At 35.8% G+C, this 26154-nt stretch overlaps 1 protein-coding gene across 1 annotated transcript in view; it reads left to right on the forward strand.

Annotated features, from left to right (window-relative positions):
* Positions 1-279: 279 nt before the first annotated feature.
* FRK (fyn related Src family tyrosine kinase) overlaps positions 280-26154 on the forward strand; it is a 116637-nt gene continuing 90762 nt past the window's right edge. Inside the window, exon 1 of the mRNA XM_036893570.2 lies at positions 280-1382. Coding sequence (XP_036749465.2) covers positions 1015-1382 — 368 coding nt within the window. The 5' untranslated portion in view covers positions 280-1014. The remainder of the gene's footprint in view (positions 1383-26154) is intronic.

A 26154-nucleotide genomic window follows, 5' to 3' on the forward strand; every position in this document is an offset into this window, starting at 1 on the left:
TGGGAAAAAGCAGTGTTTTGGGTTCTCAGCATTTTAGTCAGCTACTCTCATGTTTTTCCAGACTTTAAAAACATTTTGAAGCTATTAAAATCTATTCATGGTGATAAAAGAGGTAGGGATTCAATGGTTATTTCCCAATTGTCCTTTGTCCAGTGACAAATACCTAAATGCTTTAACTTATCTTTTTATTTCTCCTAGTGGTGGCAAAACAATCTTCCTCGGCTTTGTTGGGGGAAAAATTCTCTGCCCTTAATTTCTGAGCTGGGAACATAGCAAGATGAAAAGCTCCTGGGCTAGCCTGTTTGTCTGGAGTATGGATTTTGGCAGCTGCTTTAAGAGTTTGGCCCCTGGTGAGGGCGCTGGTCTCTCTTGGGTGTGGGAAGGGAGAGGTAAAGAGGATCTCATTCAGCTCACAGACAAAAAGAAACCAGGAAGTAAGGACAAATTATTACAGTGTGTTCATAGCTCAGAATGTTAAAGGCAATACCTCGACTGGTTGGTTATTCATTAGCAAAAGGGAAAGAGCAGTGGGGGTCAGGACTGATGAAACCAGAGAGGAACTTGAAGCACGGAGAGCTCCTGGCAAAGGCAAGATGAGGAGATCGTAACTCGAGTTAACCTCTTTCTCATCTTAACTTTTTCTTGGGACAAAAAGCAAGGTGACTTTTCTGTTATCAGACTTTTGTCTAAATAAAGCCCTTTTAATTTTATTTTTGTTGTGGGATTCCCTAAGCAGACACGAAGAAAAGGCATCTTTCTACTGAGGAGCTGCCCAGCTCCCAATCAGTTTTGCTCTGGGGCGGCAGCTCTAGCCACAGAAAGCAGGCTGGTGAGTCTCTCCCGGCAGGGCTGGCCACAGCCAGGTCTGCCGGTGAAACAGGGCTTTGCACAGTCTCCAAAGCCCGGTGAATTGGAGCTGATTTCAGTGTTGTCTGGTGGAGGAAGATAAAGTGGATCTGCAGAGACTAAGGGGAGAGGGACAAGCCCCTCACCTCTCCTCCCCACCAGGGCACGATGGGCAACGCCTGCCTGCGGCTCTGGGCGTACCTGGAGCCCTGTCTCCCCTGTTCGTCCCAGGAGGCAGACAAGCCGGTGGTGATTGAGAACCCAGGGGCCTGCTGCTCCTTTGATGTTCCCCCGCTACAAAATCTGGCACCCAAGAGAAGCCATGGCCACTGCTTTGTGGCTCTGTTTGATTACCAGGCTCGGACTGCAGAGGACCTGAGCTTTCATGCGGGAGACAAGCTCCAAGTCCTGGACGCCTCCCATGAGGGCTGGTGGCTCGCCAGGCACTTGGAGGGAAGAGAAGGCTCCGGCCAGCGGCTGCAGGGCTATATTCCTTCTAACTATGTGGCTGAGGACAGGAGCCTACAGGCAGAGCCGTGAGTAGTACGAAATCACGCTTTGTTTCTCACCTGTGTGGGGTGGGTAATGAGTTTTCCTTCTTACCTGTCTGCAACCCCCTAGTTTCCAAAGAGCTGCCTAGAAAGTATGAGGAAGTACTGGCAAGAATCTTCTAATTGAAACACCCCTCCCCTGGTAAGTGAGACTGAAACTGTCAGGTGACTATTGAAATGTCTTCTATTACAGTACATATCCCCACAAGCCCTGGGTGATTTCATCAACATAAAGTAATGATGAATTTAATATTCCACCTTTTCTTTGGCTATGAAATAAATCATGCCTCACTTTAACAACAGAACTGCATTACATTTGCAGATATATCATAGATCTTCCTTAAACCACACTTCCGCATCTGAAGCAGCTCTCTTTTTAAAACAAATTTTGCAGCATCAACCCTAGCCCTAACTCTACTCTTAATCCCTTTTGTTCTGATAGGTGCCCACAGGGCTAACTACCATGGAAGGTAACATTTAAAGGATGTTAATTTTTCACTACATTTTCTGGGTGAAATCAGGATTAGACCTTTTTCTTTGAGCCCCACTTACAGTTTTGCTACCCAAATTATGATATCTTTTGGTTTTTGTTACGATTAGATACTGGCCAGCTACATATATTTAGTAAATTTTAGCAAGAAAGATAATAACAGTATTTTCCCAGAGGAGGAGGTAAAGACTTTATCCTGCTTTTGAATAAATTATATGAGTTATAGTGGAACTAGAGGAAAAATTTGCATATTTATTCACTTGTAATCCATCCATCCATCCATCCATCCATGCATGCCTTTGGGTACCAGGCACTGTAGTGGCATGGTGAGTGAGGCAGGTTATGCTCGTGGTGGTTGAACGTCAAGTTGATAAAGCATCCTGACCGTGGATACTTGGGATCTGGCAGGTGCAGAAGCAAGTGGGAACTGTTCTTAGACCTGACCTTACTACTGCCTGGTTCTAGTGAAACCCAAGACTGGGAATGTCTCTTAGGATTCATTTTATAGAATGGATCCTTAATAGAGGAACCACTAGGGATTTACTCATTTTTCTCATGTGTTTTTTTTTTTTTTTTTTATGAGAATTGCAGCATCTCTCACTGGCCCAGGGAATAAGATGGTAAAGAAGAGCCATGGAGTTTTATTGCTGCTTTCCAAACTCAAACCCAAAAGGAGGTTTGGTGTTTCTTGAGACTCTTTCTAACACCAAGAGCCTAAAGATGTTAGAAAGGTTCTTATTTTATGCCTAAATAGAAATGAACTGAAATCTACACTTTTGATGAATGGATTTGATCAGTTCTCAAGTGAGAAAAACAGCTGTGTGAACATTTATTTTCTGTGATAATCTGTAGGAAATATTTTATTCACTGGATACTTCCATATGTGCATTTATGTTTTCACTGCTATATGATTTCCGTGTAAGGTACAGTATTATGTATTTTTACATTCAGTGTAACAAATGTATGTTATTAGAATAAATACCATAATATTGATAACTAGTGCCTTGAATTCATAATCTGCTAGTTTTAAATATATTTAATTCATTCAACTGCTTAGGGTCTTTGTTTCCTCATCTATAGGGTGTCTGAGGTCGCCTGGATGTCTGGGTTCCCTGATTATGTGGGAACATGAGCTCTTATGTTTCATATGTAGTGGTTCAGCTGCGTTCATACTTGACAGACAATAGATGCTGAAGGAAGCAAGTGAACTGAAGCAAGATGAGCAGCTCAAAAGTGGTAATGTTCTGGGTAACAGGTTCAAGCATGTTGTCCTTACTCACTTAGATTCTCTTTACCCAACAAACACAAACTAAGGCGACTGAAGTATTGTGACTACTTTTGGATTCCCAGAGGCTGTCTGCATATGACACCTGACCTTTCTTCTTGGAAATGGTTGTTAGCAGTGTTCCCAGGCATCACTGCCATCCTGTATCTCTATAGTGAACGGCCCTTGGGATTCTCACACCCGCTGAAATAAAAACCTAATGCCCAGAGATGTTGCTCCTGTACCTCCTTATCAGCACGGGCCCCTGGTTTTCCTTGAAGTGTATACCATGGCTTTCGCTTGGGAACCCAGGGTACTGAAGAGGGTTCTTGCCACCAAATGGCTAAAATTGCCTCAATACTTTTAGTGCAAGTAGCTGTAGCCTGTAGAATTCCATTCCATTTCAAGAAGAAGTGATTTTAACTTAACAGTCCTCTGAGTGAGGGTGTCCAGGTGGCCTGCACAGTGCCTTACTATCAGGGGATTACACCGCAGCAACTTCTTTTAATATCTTTCTTCAGTGCATTTTTCAAACTTATACTTCATTTTTAGGAATACTTAGGAATACTGTGAAAGTTGTCTGTTTATTTTACAATGAGCTCAGTATATAGTGTTAAGAAGAGATTATATATCTATATTCACATGTGAGATGAAAGGCAATGGGAAGCCAATGAAAATTCCCACCTAGACTAGTTTAATGCAATGCAATGCAGTGCACATTATTATTCATCAGTTGTGTCTTTGTTCCTGACTTGCATTAGTAAGAAAACAGCACAAGTACATCTGGAGTTATTAGTGCCTTGGCAAAACAGTTGACAATTTTAGTGTTCGATTTTTTTTTGTTATTGTTAATAATAGGAAGTATAGATGTTTGAAAAAGAACTACACTACTGTTAAATGATAGACCAGTTTAATAACTGATTATTTGTACACCTGGAAATGCTTTACCTTTTCTGAGTAACTTGCATTTAGTGATATAATAAACCTAATCTTATTGATTTATTTTGTCTCTAGGAAGAACTGTATTTATCTTAATTTCAACTTGAAATCCTAGATACTCTCATAGATGAGTATTTTTCTTTCATTTCTTCTACATGGAATTCCTGAAAAACCTTACTCTTATGGTCTGATTACTAATAATTCTTTTACATTTTTGCTCACAGTGTTTTTAGAGATAGAAATTTCACCTAGAAAATAATAGTATGGAAATTACTTACATATAAATCTTGAAGCCAAGAGAAATGACTTTAAATTCTATGTTTTTATTGTAAAAATGTCTAAGTAATGTAATATATTGATGAAAAGAAAAATGATCAGCAATTGTATAATATACATGTGGCATTATTTATATACAAAGGGTTTCAAAAGTTGTTTGCCTGTTTGTTTTAAGTGTGTTAGGTGGTATCCACACATTTTTATTCTAAATTAAACTAGGATTAGAGTTATTTTGTGGAAAGCTTTTTCTTCTCCTCTTACTGCTTCATGAAGGTAGATTATTTCCAATTCCTCTCCTTTTTTGACATTTTGTGGCTGTCTTGAAAAAGAATGCAAAAATAAATATTTGAAACTTGTAATTTTGTTGGTAGCTTATGCTTATGGAATAAAAGTGTTAGAATTTTATGAAATATCAAGGTAATGGAATTTCTCTCCATTTTTTTAGGGCATATTTTCCTAATTGTGCTCCTCTCTAATTTGTCAGACAAGAGTTCTGTCAAGATTTTATTTAATTTTTGGTTATTGCCATTGTTTGGCTTGAAGAGTGTAGGATAGATAAATAAAGTGATATATTCTCAGGCAGAGAATTCTCTCACACCACCATTTAAAAATATTATAGCTTCACTATTTGATGATTTCAATCCTGCTGAATTTAATAACTATCCAATACAAATTGTACACAGTGTTTCTAGTTATTTTCAAACTAGTTGTCAGTAGATTTCTTTCTCAGCAGGGATATGAACCTAACTTTTGAATCTTACATTAGTTAAAGTAGAGGAAGAAGTAGCTTAAAAATTAAAATTGCTGTTGATAAATAAATAAAATAAAAGGCATCAGAATATTCACAAACCAATCTGACATAGCTATTTTGGGTAGTTTAAATCACTACACAAACACCTGTGGGCCAGCAGTCCCAAGATGTTCTTTATCTGGATCATTTATGTCTTTTTTTTGTGGCTAGTTTTCAGAGAAGACTGTAGCTCCATCGGGAAGGGTGTTCCTGGCCTGGTACAAGTCTTCCATGAAACCAGTGAAACTGAAATAAGTCAAGGTAAAGAGTAGGTGGGGAGAAAGGCTTTTTATTACTCACAGCCTGCTCAGATTTGCTAGCTAGGCCTGGCCCCATCCATCTCCTCTGGCTGGGGCTCATGCTCTGCCCCTCAAGCATGCTCTCTACTTCCCACCCACCTCTTCCAGGAAGAACTCCATTGGCAGGTCCTTGGTGACTGGCAGATGTCAGACCAATTATGTACCAGGAGGAGAAAATGGCCATTTTTCTCCACCCCTTGCCTGGAGCTATAAACACCTATTGATATGTAAATGGCTAGGACCAGGTGGGAGATTCTGGAAATCTGCAATTTACCCCACAAGACCAAATTCATATATGTGGAAAATAAAAATAATGCATTTTCAGTTTCTCCCATCTAAGACAAAGTACTTAAATACCATAGTTTTAGAAACTAAAAAAAAAAAGGTTTACATATATAAATACAATACATCATAAAAATACATATCGATTAAATATTTTGGGTAAATCCAAAATAAGTACCTAAGAACAAATAATTTAAGTCAACAAAAGTGTATATATATATATATATATGCCATGGGATCAATTAGAAAAGTCTGTTAAATGATTGCCTTAACTATAGAATTATGATGTATTTTTTCTCTTTTTATTCCTTGATGTAAAATAACAAAATAACAAATATATTGCTAACATAGTTACTTATAAAAATTACACCTCAGTTATAGTATTATATGACTTTTCATGTTACTATAACTGTACTATGTTTATGTTAACATAATTTTGTGTTTATCTCAATTTGTTATAAATTGTACATTGTCGGTATTTTTAAGAAAAATAACTGCAAAATTAAAATAAATTTATCAGAATAATGGCAAAGTCATAGAAGTGAGGCAAAGAGGAGGCAAGTGCTTTGTATTAAACTCACAAAATATAAGTGTAATTAACAGCAGTTTAAAATAGTTGATTAATAGGAATAAAACTTGATTATGTGCATCTCAAAATACCATTGAGAAACAATGAAATGACACGCTTTGGGGTCATTAAAATGGTCGGGAGTCAGTCCTAATTTTTTCTAGAAAAATTGGTAAAATTGATAATACTTTGAAAATTTCAATTGCAATATGCCATTAAGAACACTTCTTCTCTAGTAAAAGTATTGATTGTTTTTTTCTTTTCAGGATTTCAACAGATTACTAATGATGGAAAAAAATTTTATTTGAATGAAATAACTCATAAACAACTAAAATGTTAAAGTGCATCAGTCCTAAAGATTAGAACCTAAATTCTACTTGATCACATTCATTCTTTGAAAAAAAAAAGGAAAGATTCTATTGGCTCATTTTTGTTCAAGTGAATTTTTTTAAATGTTTGGTTTGTCTCTGTAGGCACATCCTGGTGTTATTTTTTGATGAATAAAAGTCAAGCATTTTACCAAGCTGACATTGTCAAAGCAAACAAAACTTTCTATAAAGCAAAGTGGACTAACCTTTTATAAGCAACTGCTAATTTCTGTCCACTAGGTCTTGTGGTCCCCAAAGAAAACCAAACAATACTCAATTAACACTGGTTACCAGCTCAGAAAACTTTGGATTTTCCAACTGCTAATACCACAATGAGGATCTACAGGCAAATAAAAATCAGAGCAATCTGGGCTCTTCGGTGGTTATTTAAACTAGGTCCAAATGTTACGGGTATGGAGTTATAACTGAAATGTAATGCTGGTTGCCCTTTTGGTGTGCTTAAGAACACAGGCTATGGGCCCAGATTATCTGGATTTTGCATCTGGCTCTGTCATGACTGAGCTGTGTGACCTTGAACAAATTATTTCAACCCTCTGCCTCAATTTCTCATCTGTAAAATAGGAATAAAAATGGCACCTACCTCATAGGATTATTGTGTAACAAAGATGAGATTATTTGTGCAGAATGTGTGTACTGTAGAGAAGCTGACACATAGTAGGGGCTTCATAAATGTTACCTATCACTTAGTTGAGTAGCTCTTCTTTTACTTTTGTCTAAATGGATCATTCTATGTATACCTGCCACTCTAGCCTCTGCTCACGGTATTTCTTCCCTGTAGCAAGGTCTCAAACACTGAGCATCCTTCCGTCTTTCTTCCTCACTCTCCCTCACCTGAATGCAGGCTTGGGCTTCACATGGGCAGCCTGCTCTCCTGCTTGCAAACCTCTCCCTCCTCGTTTCCTGACCAACTCTCACTCCTCCTTTAGGTCTCATCTTGTTTCCTATAAAGCAAAGTGGACTAATTTTTCTAAGCAACTACTATATTCTGTCCACTAGGTCTTGTGGATTCCTCTCTTCCTGTAACCTTTCCTGCATTCCAGATTACATTAAGCATTTCTGCATAGAGCCTTTAGATCGTTTGCCATTATTGCTTACTTATATTCTGTAAGATTCTAAACTCTGGATGTGGGAAGTGGGAAGGGGAACCACTGCCTTGGGTCCCAGAGCTTAGTGTGGTGCATATGCACAATAAATCCTCATAAATATTAGTTGGACAAATGGATAACTAAATGAATGATTGCTTATCTATAAATCTCAGGTCTTTTAAAGAGTAGCTGACAGAACAGCCTCTTTTCTTCAACTATTCCTCTCTGAATTGATTCTTTACCTACCAGGAAAATCTGCTGAGTTTCCTCACTTAAGGCATAAGTCATTTTGCATTCTGTTCTCAGTGAATTGTTCATGCCTTAATTTTTGAATGGACTCATAGTCATAATAACATAATTTCCAGGCTCCCAGAAATTAGTGGCTCTAATCCATTCCTGGAGAAAAAGTACTTAGGGGGTCACAGACTGATTCAAATATTTTTTTTGTAATGTAGAATGAATATCAAGCCATGAAAAGATTGTGAATCTCATTGAAGTAGGTCTAAAAATTACATATATAGATATTAAGCTATACTGTGGTTATACTTAGAGTAAAGGAATTACTGGCTTGAGCTTTTAAATGGGCAGAAAGCCAAAACCCAATTTACAAAATTAATGTTGTGGGGCCAGACTTGTAAGTTCAGTTTTTATGCTCAACATACATAATATCAAATTAATTTGTATATGAAATATTTTTCGATTTCTGCATGCTGAGTATTTGACTCTTACAGAATATTAATAGATTTTCAGTTACCCTCAAACAAAATAATTATATGTTCTTTTTCTAGTTTTCTTGCAAATTAGCTGCTAATTTCTCTGCAGCATTCTCTGCCTCCCATTTTTAATGGGGGTTCTTAGCACTTCTTAGCACTGGGAAGATTGGACCAGCTTTTCTGGGGAACATGTTTATGTAGATTAATAGCAGCTTGAGTGGTATTTCATAACTCCTTATGGCTGTTGAAGCCTGAAACTTTAATATTAGTTTATGTGCATGATTCTTCTTTTTTTTATCTTTAAAAAAATTTTTTATTAAGGTATGATTGATATACACTCTGATGAAGGTTTCACATGAAAAAACAATGTGGTTACTACATTTACCCATATTATCAAGTCCCCACCCATACCCCAGTGCAATCACTGTCCACCAGTGCAGCAAGATGCCACAGATCCACTATGTGCCTACTCTGTGCTACACTGTTCTCCACGTGATCCCTAACACCATGTGTACTAAACATAATACCCCTCAATCCCCTTCTCCCTCCCTCCCCACCCACCCTCCCACACCCCTCCCCTCTGGTAACCATTAGTTCATTCTTGGAGTCTCTGAGTCTGCTGCCTTTTTGTTCCTTCAGTTTTGCTTCATTGTTATACTCCACAAATGAGGGAAATCATTTGGCATTTGTCTTTTTCCACCTGGCTTATTTCACTGAGCATAATGTCCTCCAGCTCCATCCATGTTGTTGCAAATGGTAGGATTTGTTTCTTTCTTATGGCTGAATAGTATTCCATTGTGTACATGTACCACATCTTCTTTATCCATTCATCTGCTGATGGACACTTAGGTTGCTTCCATATCATGGCTATTGTAAAAAGTGCTGCAATAAACATAGGGGTACATATGTCTTTTTGAATCTGAGAAGTTGTATTCTTTGGGTAAATTCCAAGGTCAAATGGTATTTCTATTTTTAGTTTTTTGAGGAACCTTCATATTGCTTTCCACAATGGTTGAACTAGCTTACATTCCCACCAGCAGTGTAGGAGGGTTCCCCTTTCTCCACATCCTCGCCAGCATTTGTTTCTTAGTCTTTCGATGCTGGTCATCCTTACTGGTGTGAGGTGATACCTCATTGTGGTTTTAATTTGCATTTCCCTGATGATTAGTGATGTGGAGCATCTTTTCATGTGTATATTGGCCATCTGAATTTCTCCTTTGGAGAACCATATCTTCATATCCTCTGTCCATTTGTTAATCGGGTTATTTGCTTTTTGGGTGTGAAAGCTAGTAAGTTCTTTATGTATTTTGGATGTTAACCCCTTGTTGGATATGTCATTGACAAATATATTCTCCCATACTGTAAGGTGCCTTTTTGTTCTGCTAATGGTGTCCTTTGCTGTACAGAAACTTTTTAGTTTGATGTAGTCCCATGAGTTCATTTTTGGTTTTGTTTCCCTTTCTTGAGGAGATGTGTTCAGGAAGAAGTTGCTCATGCTTATATTCAGGAGATTTTTGCCTATGTTGTCTTCTAAGAGTTTTATGGTTTCATGACTTACATTCAAGTCTTTAATCCATTTTGAGTTTACTTTTGTGGATGGTGTTAAACAATAATCCAGTTTCATTCCCTTGCATGTAGCTGTCCAGTTTTGCCAACACCAGTTGTTGAAGAGGCTGTCATTTCCCCATTGTATATCCATGGCTCCTTTATTGTATATTAATTGACCATGTATTGTTGGGTTTATATTAGGGCTCTCTAGTCTGTTCCATTGGTCTATGGGTCTGTTCTTGTGCCAGTACCAAATTGTCTTGATTATTGTGGCTTTGTAGTAGAGCTTGAAGTTGGGGAGTGTAATGCCCTATATGCATGATTCTTTGAAGATTAAATAACAGAAGAACTTTGCTTAAATGTATAGATGCAAATGTAGATCATGTTGTCTGTATTACTAAAATTTTTGCTTATTCTGCTAATTTGAACTGCTATAATAGACTATTCCTTGTGTAAGATCTTTTTGTCTTGTTATGATGTCATCCTTTTCTACAAAGTTTTTCAGTTAAATTTTTTACTCTTTAAAAATTGAATTAATTTTAGTTTTTGTTTTCTTTTTTATTCAAATGATATGTTTTATAGTGCCTTTAAATTCCAGACTTCATGTTTCAGAGATTTTTTTCATGAATTCTATGTTTTTTTAAGTGTAAAATGAGAATGCAATTCAAGTTCTACAAATAAGAACTTTTTCAATGTAGAAATGCTATTAGTAAGAAAATTTGCAATTTATATTAGGTATCTAATTTGAAAGGCACTTAGAATCTTATATCAAAATAAATATATCCATTAACATAAATGTTGCATAACACATTTGCAGCACAACTTGGGTAATTCAGAAGAATCCCATATGGTTCCTATGAAAGGTCAGCAGTGTTGGTAGATTTAAAGTCACTCTAATGCTATTCCAATGTCACATTGGAATATTTTTTTGCTATTTCTGAATATTAATTATTTATGACGTACCAAGATTCCCATTACAGGAAGGACATCATCCTGCAAGCTCCAGAATTGTGCTGCTTGCAAAGTTACTGCCAGGCAGTCATCTCTGGAGGGTCCCTGTGTCATTTCTGTGAAGTAGGATTCAGGACACTTTCTCCAAAATCTTTGCAGCATTTCTTGTCATTGAAGAAGATTGCATCTGTAAAATACATGAATCTATATTTCACCATATATTGGAAAAATTAATTTTTTGTGTCTATTTTCTTTATTAAAGGCAAGGCACTGTTTTTGTATAGTGAGAGATACCAAAATGAGCAAGACAGTTCTTCTTCTTCTGAGAATTATATAATATTTGATGGAATGACAAATAAAACAATAATGTTTGTCAATGCCCTTCAGCCAAAGACCACCAGGAATTCACCTGTTGCGGTTTATTATTCATTACAGGGAAGGAGAACACACATCATGGGTGATAGTGGAGCATCTTCATAAAAGCATATTATAAATGATGCATTGTGAGGTTTAGGAGTATGGTTTGGGGGAAGGTTTAAGGAAGCAAGGCTTTGTTCTGAATTTTTTGCTGTCAGGAAGTTAGGGTAACTGTGTGATTGGTTATCTTAAATCTTGTTGAGAAGGAGGGAAGACTAGTACGATATTAAAGCTGTAATTGGTAAAGAAATAGCAGTCAGTTATGTTACCCAAGATAGCTGGATATTTTGTCATTTCTGTGGTTGGACTATGTCCATGTTTCTATGGGTGTTTAGGCATGGTCAAGAACGGTCTGATATTTCCCCCCCACTCCCCTTGGTGCATCATGGTCACAGAGTGGCTTTGTCTGATGATGGTCTGTGAGATTGTTTATGTTCAACAGAAGAGCAAAGCCTGGCCAGAAGCACCAGGGCAGCCTCCTGAATGTCAGGGGACACTTCTCTTTCTCAGAAGCACAAGACCAATGCCTATAAATGCCATAAAAGTAGCACGAACTGTCTGTGTTTTAGCAGTCACTTAAGAAAATAATTGTTTAATGGATGAATGAAGAAACAAATACATGGATGAATGTGTACAGAGGTAAAAGAGATCAGTGCTGGTTTGGAAAGAACTACACCTTTCTTTCAGGGTTCAGCTCACATGGTCCTCTTCCAAGAAGTATTTTCTATCCTTCATAGAAAGAATTCGTAATTAATTTTCCCTATGATTTTTTATTTCTTGTCAGTAAATAGTTAATAATAACTAACATTTATTGAGACTTATCATTGTGCTAGTCACCACACAAATAATTTCACTTGCATTAACTGATACATTACAACCTTATGAAGTACATACTTTTATTATCTCCATTTGCAGATGAGGAGACTGAAGCAAAAAGAATTTAGTAAGCTGCTTAAGGCAATATAGATAACAAAAAATTGAATTGAGATTGGACTGCTTCCAGCCTGCTTTCAGAGCTTGTACTTTTATCATATAATGGCTAGCTGTAAAACTTCAACCTTTCATAGGAGACAGAAGTCTGAGGGCAGCATGCTTTTGTTTTCTGTATCATGCCTGGAAAACTATTTAAGACCGTGTTTTTGCTCTAAAGAATTTATAATCTCAGGAGGTGAGACTCTCTTTTTCCTTCGGAAATTGTAAATTCCATGTGGTGGAAACACTGTCTTACTCAGTTTTATTCAATGCTTATGGGTGGGACAATTCAATACAGATTGCTGAAAACACAGGAAGTAAAAATCCTTTCAGGGAATGGTAAGTTGTATAGTATCGTTGAAACATTCATGGAGAGAGCAATGAAAAATAAATCTGGATAAAAGAGGCTGGGATAAGGTTTTAGAAAAGACCATGTGTTCATGGCTAATGAGTTTGGGTTATGTCTGTTAGGAAATAGAAAGGAGAGCTTTGAAAAGATTGTAATGATGTGGGAATGGATTGGAGAAGAGAGAAGTTAGGTAGGAGTGGGGAAGTTGCTCTAAAGGTCCTCATGAGGATATAAGGGTTTAATTTTAAGTTCTGGTACTGTTAAAAAAGAAAAGAGTAGTGATATACAAAAACTTCATGAATAAAAAATCAAGAAGACTTAGGGGAAGGGAAATAATTTACATTATTAAGTACCTTTGATGTGCCTAGCACACAAACCTATATGCACCAGCTCCTTTAATCATAGTAGCCCTGCATGGCAAGTTTTCTTATCACTATTTTTAGGATGATAAAATCAAACTCAGATCTAAATAACTACAACAATATTTTTATCTGGTAAATAATAAAGGCAAAAATACAAATTAGATGTAGAAGAAGAGAGGATTGAAAAATATGTGATTTGTGACTGGGTGAAATATTAAGAGAAGTATACATTTCATAAAGTAATTTTTATTGGGGATGGTATGGTTGAAGCAGAAAGGAATACAGTATATTCACTTTTAGGCATGTTGAATTTGAATTACTACAAAGTCATCTCAGTGAAGTGTCCAGGAGAAATTTAGAAATATAAGAACTGGGGCAAAGAGACAAGTTTATTTTGTAAAGATGTATTTTTGAAAGCATTCACACAGAGACATTATAGATGTCACAGAAATATAAGAACTGCAGAGTATTGTAGACGTCACAAGAATTACAAGAACTTTGGATAGAGTGTCTAAGACATAGGAGAAGTAGTCAAAAATCAATTCTTTAGAAATGCTCATAATTTAGGTAAGTAAGCACAGTGTGTAGATCATAGAAACAGCCCCATTTGTTCAAACCTCCTGCATCTTGCACAGTCTCCTCTCACACAAACTCTCACTTTGGCTAAGTGACTTGCTTTGGCCAACGGGAGAATAGTAAATGTGACAGAAATAGATTGAAAAGTGCCTGCATGTTGGGGCTTGCTTTTTTATTGCTCTTGGAGTTCTGCAACTACCATGAAGAGACCCAAGCAGGCCTCCTGGTGGCTGAGAGACTGGAGGGGCCCAGTCTGTCCCAAAGCTCACCAGCTCACTGGAGGCTGATGACCAAGCCCTGCTAAGATCAGCAGAGCCCATCCCAAACTACTCACCTTTACATTAGTTTGTTAATTAAATAGTGGTTATGAAGCACAATCTAACTAATACAAGGAAGAAGAGCCACTGAAACAATGAAGAATTCATAAAAGTAGAACAAAATCAAAGAGAATCTTTTCCAAATTAAGAATGGCCAGAGAGAGGTTTTGGGTCAAATGCTAAAGATGTCAGACTAATGAAAAGTAAAGACCATTAGATTTGCTGGAAGACTATTGGTGACACTGATAAGCAGTTTTATAAAGTAATTATGAATATGGCGTGCAATAAAGACTTACAATGAGGAACTTATTTTTCTGTCTGGGACTCTGTCCTTGGAGGTTTCTACTGGACTGAGCACAGAAAAAGTATTGTGTTTCAGGGCTCTCCACTTGGGACTTGCGTCCATCCTGAGAACCAAAGCCTAGGGAAAGGAGAATTTTAAAAAAGGCAGTGGAACCCAACTGCCTCCATTTCTGAGGAGAGCATGAGGGTGCTAAGGACTATGTCTATTTGGATGAGATTTACAAAAGGTTTTCACCTCTCTGGGGCATCAAAGTTGGTAGCTTTCCAACATCCCCTGATGGGTTTGGGTATTTGGCATTTTGAGGTCAGGGCAGAGTTAGAATAGGCTGAGGGTTTACCTTTAGTGTGATCAGTATGGTCTCCCAAATATTGCTGGAAAAATTAATGAATCTTTCTCTTGAGTGGTATACTCCCAAGTTTTGGGGTCATGTGTGAAGACTGAGTTCAGTTCGAGGCCTTAAAGTAGAGGTGGCCAAATATGCATAACTTTTAAAGAAGTAAAGGAAAGATATAGGACATGTTAAGGCAGCATGATGTTTGGAACTCACTTGGAAATACAGAGTCACTTTAACAGCACCTTAAAAATACTTCATGGTTATGTAACTATACTCCTATTATGTTAATGTGTGTGCGTAATTTAAGTAGTAGCAAAAAACCTATACATGCTGAAGTTACTCTATAAGAAGATATGTCAAAGAAATAATCAGTCTTCCCATGTTTTCTTCCACCTGCTACTTCTATAGCTTTTCGTCTTCCTTCCTAATTACAACCCTTAAATAGAATTCGTGCCTCATATCAAATTTACCGAGTATCATAATTCTTCCAAGTGGTAAAGATACCTCAAGACAAATGCTGGGCATAGAAGATACAGGGCATAAATATGCAAAGAAATAAAAAGCTAACCATTTCAAACAATAAGGCTTCTCTCTCACTTACCAACTCTACATTTCCCTGTATGGCCCCGGAAGATGACTGGTTAGCCAGAGACGGGTAAGATTCCTCAAGGGAGGAACAACCTAAGACAGGCACAGTTGCAGGGGGGGCCATCAGGTGAGAAATTGGGGATCAACAGAGGTGAGGCTTAGAACCTCACCCCCCTGTTCTGAGAGAAATCTTCTGCATACGTGGATGTTTTATTGCCCGTGTCTAGCTTGGATTAACACATAGTCTACAGGCACACACCTGATCATCTACATTTGCTCTCTTACAACACTAAACTATGTTTTCTACCTTTATGTTGTATCTACCTACCACTTCAGCATCTTATTAAAAATAATAAAGAGAGAAATGTGGTATCCACATATAAATCAAGTATAAAAACCAAATGAGTATTTATATTTGAACTGACTGTTTATAGTTCATAATGCATGAGCAAAACCGAAAGTTTCTGTGATGACTGCCCTTGTACTGTTCCCTATGTAACTTCTTCATTATGTAAGAATTTGTTCTCCATGTAAGAACTTGTTTGTTATGCCTCAGAAGATTGGAGACTGACGAAAATTAGGCTTGGGGTGGATTAATGATTGTGCATTGAGCATTGACTCCCCTATACAGAATTTTATTGTCATTAACAACCATTTGATCAATAAATATGAGAGATGCCCTCACAAAAAAAAAAAAAAGGACAGACTTCCAATGGTAAAATAAATAAGTAACCGGGATGTAATGTATAGCATAAGGAATATAGTCAAGATATTGTAACAGCTTGGTAGGGTGATAGTTGGAACCTAGAATTATGTATATAAATGTTTTATCACTGTGTTGTACACTTGAAACTAATGTAATGTAATACTGTGCGTCAACTACCCTTCAATAAAAAATAATTATTAAAAAAAAAAAGAAAAAAAAGAAAAAAAAATACTTCAATACTTAATTATACACCTTACATCGGCATCTTTAATACTTCTTTGCTATGGTACAATAATAGTACTATTTTACAAAATAAAAAGAATGCACTCAGATACACCTAATGTTTTATACACAAAAAGCAATACATGGTCCTCTGCATTTTCTTAGAAGGCAGATGGGGAGCAGTTTAGGTAAGCCCCGATTTTCTTCTATTGTATGTTGTAATTACAGGATTTTTCTCTGTTTAGTATTAGGCTATTATAATACAGTGAATACAGTGATGTTTCAGGTAAAGACAATACAAAAGTGATTCAATATCTTGTATTTATGTTATGCAATAATTTATAGGAAAACAGGCAGATACTGGTTCTGATGTCGAATCACTTTGAATTCTGTGCTATTTCTTATCAAAAGCCCAACCTAAGGAAGCAGTAGTTCAGGAAAATAGAAAATCATGTTATTGATTTAGTAAGTCCCAGTAACATGATAGAAAGCAAAATTGTTACATGATAATCAGTGGAGATCAGAGAATCCCAACAAATGATTTTTTACTTATGATAATTTTGGTGCTTAATGAGACTGCCAATACCTTTTAAAGCATAATTGTCCATTTTCCAAAAATTTTAATATTACAAAATATTATCAATGGCTTTTTCAACTTGCTTTTTAAAAAATATGTTTGATAAATACAAAAGAATATGAACAGCTCTGAGGTAAGTTTTAAAGCATTATAATTAATGAACATCCATATACCAGCTAACCCATGACCTAAGCTATTGCTAATAATGTTCCTTCCTGCCCCATCCCCAGAGAAAAACCTTTTTCTCTAGAAAATGTTGAGAGCAACTCAGTTTCTGATAGCTAAAGACTGGAATCAATCCAAATGTCCATTAATAGGAGAGGGATAAATTTTGGTTTATTTATTCAATGAAATATTGTATGATAGTAGACATGAATTGAGTGATATGCAACAGCATGAATAAAGTTTGGAGGCATAATGTTGAGTGAAAAGAAAAATTCAAGAGGCTGTGTGTAATATGATTTTACTTTATAAAGTCTGCAAATAAGGAAACCCAAGTAATATTTTGTTTGGTCATGTATATTATTATAAAATAAAGTAAGGGAATAATAAACAGCTATTTGATTTATTCATCTGAATATTATACATTCTATACTATATAGAATAGTAGAATATTTAAAGAAATGACTAAATGTCAGTAAGGTAATGAAAAATTAAGGGAAGCAGGGGCTCTCTTGTTCTCTCCTGGCCTGAGCCAGGACCTCTGTCATCTCACTTTCTCTCTAAATAAAAGCCTCTGCCTTGCTCTCCTAAAAAAAAAAAAAAAAATTAAGGGAAGCAAATAAAGGTAAGGGAAGCTGGGTAAAAGTTAAAATACAGATATCGTGTATTGTGATTGGACATTTGTAGTTCATGCCTCTACCTTCCTTACAAAACTATTTTCATTGAATTATCCTTTAATATTAGCCTCCTAGTATAAATAAGAAAAACATGAAATAGTTTTTGTGATTTCTGTTGTTATTATCCACTATGACTTTTAGGATACTCCTTCCCCCAATTCCAAAAACAAGAACCCTTAACCTGGAAGACTTCTAGGGGTTTCAGAGATGGTCTTGAGGCAGTCCATGAACCCTCTGAAATTGTACATAAACTTTGTGTGATGTGTATTTGTGCTTTTTTTTAGGATAACAGGTTATAGGTGTTGAGATATTCTAAAAAGAATCATGTTACAAAAGTGTAAGAACCGGTGTTACTAAATTAGCTTAGGCAAAAGTTTGCTTCTCTTGAATTTATTCATTTCCTTACAGCTGTTTATAAGAATTTACTACACGTCACGTTAATCTTTATTCTTAGCTACCAGGAAAATGTTTCCAGTTAACTCAGATTCCAGTTAAATGTTTGTTCACAATAACCATATTTGACCATAAGTCTAGCTTATTTTCTTCTCTTTTTCCTTTTTTGAACCCTTTTTTATTCCTATTCTATAAGACATATATTAGGTTTTGTGGGAGTCAGTTGTAACCCACTTTAATGCACAAATAATAGTTATTAGTCTAGATGTATTTTATATTTTAGAACCTTAAATTATAAGGAAGAAGTATTTTATCTTAATCTATATACTAATTAAAGAATACATTTTTAAAATTGTCTTTCTGAGCTTGGTTGAAGTACTAATTCTAAGCCAAAGATGACAGGTTGTTTGATAGACCACAATTAGTAACTATTAGTGAAAAACCTACCTAGCCACTCCCTTACCTCCCTCTTACTTCGCTTTTCTTGTTCTTCACACTGGCTGGTACTGTTTCTCTGCCCCTTTGTTTCATTTCTTTTCCATTTCAACCCCCCAGTATCTTTTCTCTGCCTGAGAAGTTGATACAACCTCCTCACAGCCTTTTTGTTTCTGGGATTGCAGTCAGTGTGTGTTCCTGCATGTATGTAGGAATCCATCTGGTCATCTCTGGATCTGCAAAGCAAGGCAAGGAAGTGCCTTCAGTAGGGACTTCAACCCTGTGGGAGGCCCGTGTGCATTAGGGACAAGACAGAAGGAGCCAAGAAAAAAATGAGACAAAGGGAAGGACGGGACAGACCCAGCGGTTTAAAATGTGAGTAAACAAGGCAGATGAATTTTTAATAAACATCAGAAAAGTAGATGTAAAGAAGAAACAGAAGATTCCATTAGCAAAAATAAAAGAAAATAAACGTTTAAGGAGTGAGTGTGTGACAAATTAGAATAACAAAGTATTGATGAGCAGATGGAAGAGCACGGCTTGGTTTATAGTTGAGAGGAGGACTAGATAAGGATACTGAGCTAAGAAGGGAAATAAGTCGGACAGATATGGGCATGTAAGGAATTTTGTGATTCTAGACATATTATTTTAACTGGATTTTTAAAAAATCCCTGGAGCTTTTGCATTTGTGTTACCTTAAGCATTCATATCAAGGAAACTATAATCAGATGCAACTTTTCTATCCGGGCTTTACTGTTGGGTCCATAGGGGAGAAAATAAAATGCTAATTATTGTCACCAAAAGTGAGTTAAACCGTTTCTTCCCTTGTTTTTTACCTTCTTTTTACTATCCAAATGATATATCACACTTTAGGGTTGATTATCTTTCACAATGTGAAAAGAAAACGAACCACAAAAATACATATCCCTAAACATCCAGAGAGTGAAGCCAAGTAAGGGACTTCAGGCATCTAAAAATGAATTGACTCCTGTGTATTGGGTTAAAGCAACTTAATAGTGATATAAGAAGGCTTTTACATTTGCTAATGGAATATTGGTTTTTAGGTAAGGTGGTAAAGTAAAAGACTACTCTATGAATTTAGAGGAAGTTATCAATAGCCTTGCCTGGCTCCCAGTAATTCAGAACAAAGAAAATACACATTCAGGTGTGTCTGACATTCTCCAATAGGGAAACCTGAAGAGTTTGTTACTTGCTGATTTAATAGTCAAATAAATACTAGTTAATAGTAAAACAACTTTTATTCTGTTGACATGTTCACCGATAGTTTGGTTTCTGAGGAGTTAAAAGAGTGAACATAATGGGTTAAAAGCTGAACATGTATGGAGGAAGGTTTACCCAAATTTCTGCACAGTTCCAGTGATGACTTTTCCTAGGACAGACCTCATTTATCTTGCTCACCTTATCTATACATTTACATTACAGCTAAGTAGACTGATGTTTATCGTATAAAGCTATTTCATTTATTTTATGGACAAAATACTACAATTTCCTTTCAAAGGAATATTTTCAGGTTATTTGACTTTTCAATATAACTTAATAGAAGCTAATTTTCAAATGCGAAGAAAGAACATCTCCCAGGAATCTTTGCTCAACAGTTCTGGGAAGATAAAATATTTCAAGCATTTTGTTTTAATATTTCAAGTGCACTGTTGTAACTGACAGATCGTTGAGCGCACTTGGTGGTTTAGTTTTGTATATGGGTTATTATGAGAAAAATGATCCCAAATTGTTTTTTCAAACCTATGTTTTTATCCATTTGACATATTTTAGCAACTTTTGGTTGCTATAATTTTGTGCCACTCTAAAGAAATAGGAGTATAAATAATGAATAGCTTAGTTTGATCTAACAGGAAGTAAATATATTTGCTGAGGGCAACCCAAGTAATTGGCAAGGTTCACTGCATTCCTGGAGTTTACCTTATCTAGTGGATCTCAGCCATTGCTGAAAGAGGAGAGTAAACTCTCCCTATTACTTAAGGATTTGTCATAGAAAGAGGCTTTGTACAAGCAAAGAAGGAAACTTTGTCCTTTATTCTGAAATTGCTGATCTATTTCAGAGACCAAATATCTGGCCAGATAAACTTACTAAAACAGAGCTGACAGATCTACTTTGTGTTCCTGTTCTGTCCAGACACTTTTCCTAGAATGGAAACCTGAAATTAAATCATGTTTAATGGAACTTAGAGCTAACGTTGATTGAGAGAATCAGATGAAGGGAAAGAAAATATATGGAATGAGAACAAGATGCAGGAAACTAAGGATAGGAATAAGGGAGGGGAAGGCAATACTTAAATTTCTGTTACAAAGGAAACTAACAAGTGTCAAACAATCACTGTGAATGTTCTTTTCTACCGTAAATAGAAACCATAGAAACAGACATTCACCTGCTCACTATTTATTCCTGACTAGCTGTTGCAACACAAAAACTGAGTACTTGTTAGCCTAGCCACCAATATTGGGGAAAAAAATCAGTAGGCAGAATTAAGGAAAACATTTAATAATAATAACTCTAGAGGTCAGTGAGTTGGAAACTTTGATTTTAAAGAGTAAGCTGCATGAATTATGGTCAATTTTCCTTGTTTCGTTTTTAATTCATAGTTTGGTAATCAAATGTGTTAGCAGATTATGACTTTGAAACAATTTTCATTGTTATTTAGTTAGAAGGTTTCTGAGAGTATGTTTTTGAAGAACAGGAGTGGGTGATTGTTGATTATACTGGAAAATAATGAGAACATTAGCAAGTTTAGAATGTGCTTGATTCTTAAGCATTCTGTGGTTTCAACTGAAATTGAATATATGGATAATGATTTCTTACAAAAATTCTTGACTTCTCTTAAGTTCATCACTATAATTTAAATTCTAGTTACTAAAGAATTAAATGATGTTTCAGAAATTTCTGAAATAAAATTTTCTGAAATGAAATTTCAGAAAGAAATGGAGTTTCATCTTGGAAATCATTGCCACAATAAACAAATAAAATCAACACTTAACTCTTAAAAACAATCCTTAACACCTCTTCCTCTCTGGCTATTTATTGCACATTAATCTCCTCTCCTGATAGCAAAACTTGGACCAAGTTGCCTATGCTTGGGGTCTATTTCTTCCTCCCACATTTTCAATTTCTTACTATGGAAAATTCAAATACTTACAAAAGTGTAGAAACGGTACCCCCCTGTCTCATCACTCAGCTTCAACAATTATTAACACTTGGCAATCTTATCTCATCCTTATATTTCTTCTTCTCACCCTTACTCCCACCCACCACTGGGTTCTTTTGAAGCAAATCCTAAACATCATATAATTCTATCATAAATTATTTTGCAGTTATTTCTGTAAGACATGAAATACTCTTAACAAACAATAAATAAACATAATTATAATAATCACTCTTAAAAAATAACCCTATTATTTTCCAGTTCAATATGAAATTTTCCATAGTCTTACAAATTTTATTTTATACTTTGAATCCAAATTTTTGTGGATTTATTTTGTGGTTTGTGAATCCATATATTACAATATGTCTCTTGAAATGTTTTGACAGGCATCCCTTCTCTATGTTTATTTCCATGAAGTTTATTTTCTTTGACTGTGGAACCTTCCACAATCTGGATTCTGCTGATTGATTTTCTCTTGAAGTGACGGCAGTTAGATATTTACTCTTAACATCTGGGAAACCCTCTAATCAATTTTCGTCAAGGAAGCCACACATTGCAAGATCCACGTTTCAGTTCTTAGTCACCAATTTAGTTATCTCATTATACCTACTTAACACAAATGATAACTCCTTCATCCTTAATACACTTCTTTTAATCTACGGACAGCCACTCACCTGGTTTCCTCGCAAACCAGTGACTGAGTCATTTTTGCTTGTTCCTTCTCTTCTTGACCAGTGAATGGCAGAGTGCCCAGTCCTCTAATTGTGCTCTTCTCTCCATCTGTCCTCACTTTCTTGGTCATCATGTTAGCTTCAGACATGTTTATTCAGTGATCTACTTAACACCATTGTATCTGCACGGAAGTTTCTAAGTTCCAGACATTTCCAACACTTCCAAAACTGAACTCCAACATTCCTCCTACCAACCTGGCCTACAAATTCTTCCCAGCTGTGCCAATAGCTACTATGCCTGGATTTGCTCAGGTCAAATATCTTGGAATCACCCTGACTCTCATTTTCCTTTCATTTCTAGTCAGTCAGTATATCATTTTGCCTCCACCTTCAACATATATCCGCAAATCAATCATCTCTCATAAAGCCCCTGCCACCATTTGGTCTAATTCACCTTTATATTTCAATCTGGTTTGGTGAGATAGTCTCCTAACTGGCCTCTCTGATTTGACTGTTGCCCTAAATATAGTCTATGCTCAGCCAACATACATTTCTGTTATAATGCCAAGCAATTAAAAGTATTCCTCTGCTCAAATTTGCCAGCAGCTTTTTGTCTCAGAGTTAACTCCTTTGTCTCTGTGCAGCATTACCTGTTTCCACAACTGCCTTTTTGACTTCGTCCCTCATTTCTCTCCCCTTGGCTTCTACTTCTACCACAGGGCTTTTTTTTTTTTTTTTTTATGGGAAGAGGGGTGGAGGGAAGTGTAGGTCAAGCTGAAAATTTCTGATTTTGTAAAATTTTGTTTATAGCCTGGGATTTGAATTAATATTGTTTAATAAACTTGTAAGACATAGGGGAAAAAAATAACTCACTCACATAGAATTAAAGAGCTGAAAACTTTGCTGGTGGTCTCACACAATGTAATACCTTGCTCTACCCTGAACCACTGAGCTACAAGGTGTGGCAAAATTATCCCTAAATTGTTTATTTTGATATCGGGGAGAAATGTCTTTCTTGGTCCATGTATATATGAATTAATCCTAAGTATATTGGAGAACATAACCAGTTTCAGTATGCTGATAGTAAGGAAAGGTTATTATTTTCACTTAGACTTTGGAATTGAATAGTGGCCTTTTAATTAGCTTGTGCTGATGTTTCAACTGTGTTTAGCATTTCAAAGTAATTCCCAACGAATGACAGCCTATGTTCCATTGTAAGGTGTTGAGAACACAGTTTGTCTTGCACAGGGATGCTAAGTGCAAGAAGGGAAAATCTGGAAGCTGAACAAAATAGTCTCTTGTACTTCTAATAACACTAACCAAAGGCTGCGTTATTAATAAACAGGTATCTATTTCAGTCCTAGGCATTTCAACAACTTTGATATTGCATTTTTTTCATCTTAATTATATCTCCAAAGAAGAATTTTTTTAAGTAAATTCAATGAAATATATGCACATCTAAAAACAGCTCTAAACAAACAAAAAAATAGGAGCCAATTCTGTGTTGGCATCATGTAAAATTACCCTCTGTGTCTCAAATATGTTTCTTTCTCCCCTAAGAAATTAAACATAGACATGAAATATAAATGAATATGTGTTTGTTGGAATGCTACTTGACATTTTGGTTGTAATTAACAGGACTTCTATTATCAGCCAACATTAATTAACAATGTAAAGTGCCTTAAACAGGGAGTAATAACAATGCTGAATTGATTCGGCACATTCATCAATACACCTCATGCTTATTAAATATTTCTTTTTGAGTGCTGCATTATTAAACAAGTCTATTATACCTACCACACAAATCTTGAGTTTTCTGCTATACTAATTCTGTGCAGATTCCTCCTGCCTTAGGATATTGTCTTTGGGACAGGCTCTGTTGTCTGAGTTGGTAGATTGAGAGAGGCACCACCTCAGGATGAGAGGTTGATTGGAGGTTCTGGGAAAAGCAAAACTATCTTCTGTTTTTTATTTTGGTTATGTTAATAGTTTATTTTTTCAAAGTGGGCATAGGCTTACTTTTTTCTGATTATGAGACCCAATAAATACTCACTATAAAATGTTTCAGACAACACTGAAAAAACTGAAGAAAAATTCCCTCATCTGAACATTCAGTATAAGGAAAGCAAACCCTTTCCTCTCATATGTTGCCTCTCATATATTTTGCAAATAATGTTTTTCAGTTTGTGGCTTGAATTTTGACTTGGATTCTTGTGGTTTTTGCAACACAAGGCTTAAAATTATTACATATCTTTTTTACTTGTGTTGATTTTCTTAGAAATTTATTGTTTGCCATGTGCCCAAAATTGTGGGTGAGATGGAGGACTGAGACATGGTTTCTGACCCTGTAGACCCCAGAACTCAGTAAGAGGTTCTTTTCAATTCTCCCTCTCCCAAGATCCTTTTTGTTTCCCTTGTCTAAGAAAACTTATTTTCATAAGTTATCTATTCCTTTCTCTCATATATATATTTCTGTATCTCAGTTTAGTTACAATTTCAGGATTATAGTGATACTCTATTAGAATGGAGTAATGATAAATTATTATCTGCAAATCTGGAAAGAATGGAAAGATTGGTATATTTTAGCATGTTCAATTTACTACTTTGTTAGACTGATGTCTTTTACTAAATCATCTATCAGAAGCCACAGTGATCATCGTTCAGGAATTTTGGGACATTTTTCATGTGAATGATCATGACATTTCTTAAAATGAATTTTATGCCCAATCCATTATATCAGAATTTGTACATAAATTGGTTGGAAATAATCATAATGCATTTTTGTGACAGTTTCATCTTCCAAGGACCAAATTTAAACCTAAACTGAATCTATTACTGTCTATTAATGTTATTTTGGTGATGGAGGAGAAGGTCACATGATTTTATGGGAATCCGTAGACCCTTATCCTTGCTGGCTTAAATTTACACAGATCAATTGAGTGGATTCCTTACTTTTCCAAATTCGGCTGATGTGGAAGTTGAAACAGAAATTAAGAGTATCATTCTGAATGTGCTTGTTTCTCTAGCCTCCAAAAAAGGGTCCAGTTTAACTTGCAACGTTACTTCTCCCCTCAACCACTACAGCTAGATGCGGTATTCCTCTTTTATGAAATTCTCTTAAGTATTTTTGGCACTTGATCATATGTTGTCTTATGTTGCTATTCTTGAATGTTATTAATGACATTTCCCACATTATACACATATGTAACAAATATACAAATATATTCTTAGTTTCATATGCATGTATCTTCTGCATGAAAGTAATTAATGCACATATTGAGCTTTCTTACTTCTTTGAACTTCATGGTACTATTCAGTCTTCATATTAATTTTTCTAATTTCTATAATATTCCTGTAAATGAATACACCATAGTTTATTTAATCCTTCTCTTAATAGTTAGCATTTAGGTTTTCTTCTATTTTTTATTTGTATGATATTTTGAATATCAACAATGAATATCTTTCTACATAAAGATTTGTCTATATTTTCTATGATTTCTTTAGGATAGATTCCCAGAATTTGACATACTGTGCAAAAAGGTAATGGACAGTTTTAAGGCTTTTACTGCTTATTGCCAAATTTTTTTCAAAAGGATTACACTAATGCAGTATAGAATGGTTATATTCTCACAAAACCATTGTCTCTACTCAGAATCAACATTATTTTTTCTAACAACAGGAGATCACAATTGTTTTTCAAAATTTTTTTCTTAACAAATTTGAACTTTTCCTGTATGTTTCTTTACTAATTATGTTTAACTATAATGAATTTTTAGCCTTTCAGCCATTTACAAATTAGATCTATTTTTTTCCCCTTAACACTGTGTATGGTTTCTGTGAAGAGAAAACATTCATTCAGTGTATTAGTTTGCTAGGGATGCAGTAACAAAGTACCTCAAACAGGGTGACTTACACAACAGAAATT

Source organism: Manis pentadactyla, chromosome 12 (genome assembly GCF_030020395.1).
Source record: "Manis pentadactyla isolate mManPen7 chromosome 12, mManPen7.hap1, whole genome shotgun sequence".
Lineage (NCBI taxonomy): Eukaryota > Metazoa > Chordata > Mammalia > Pholidota > Manidae > Manis > Manis pentadactyla.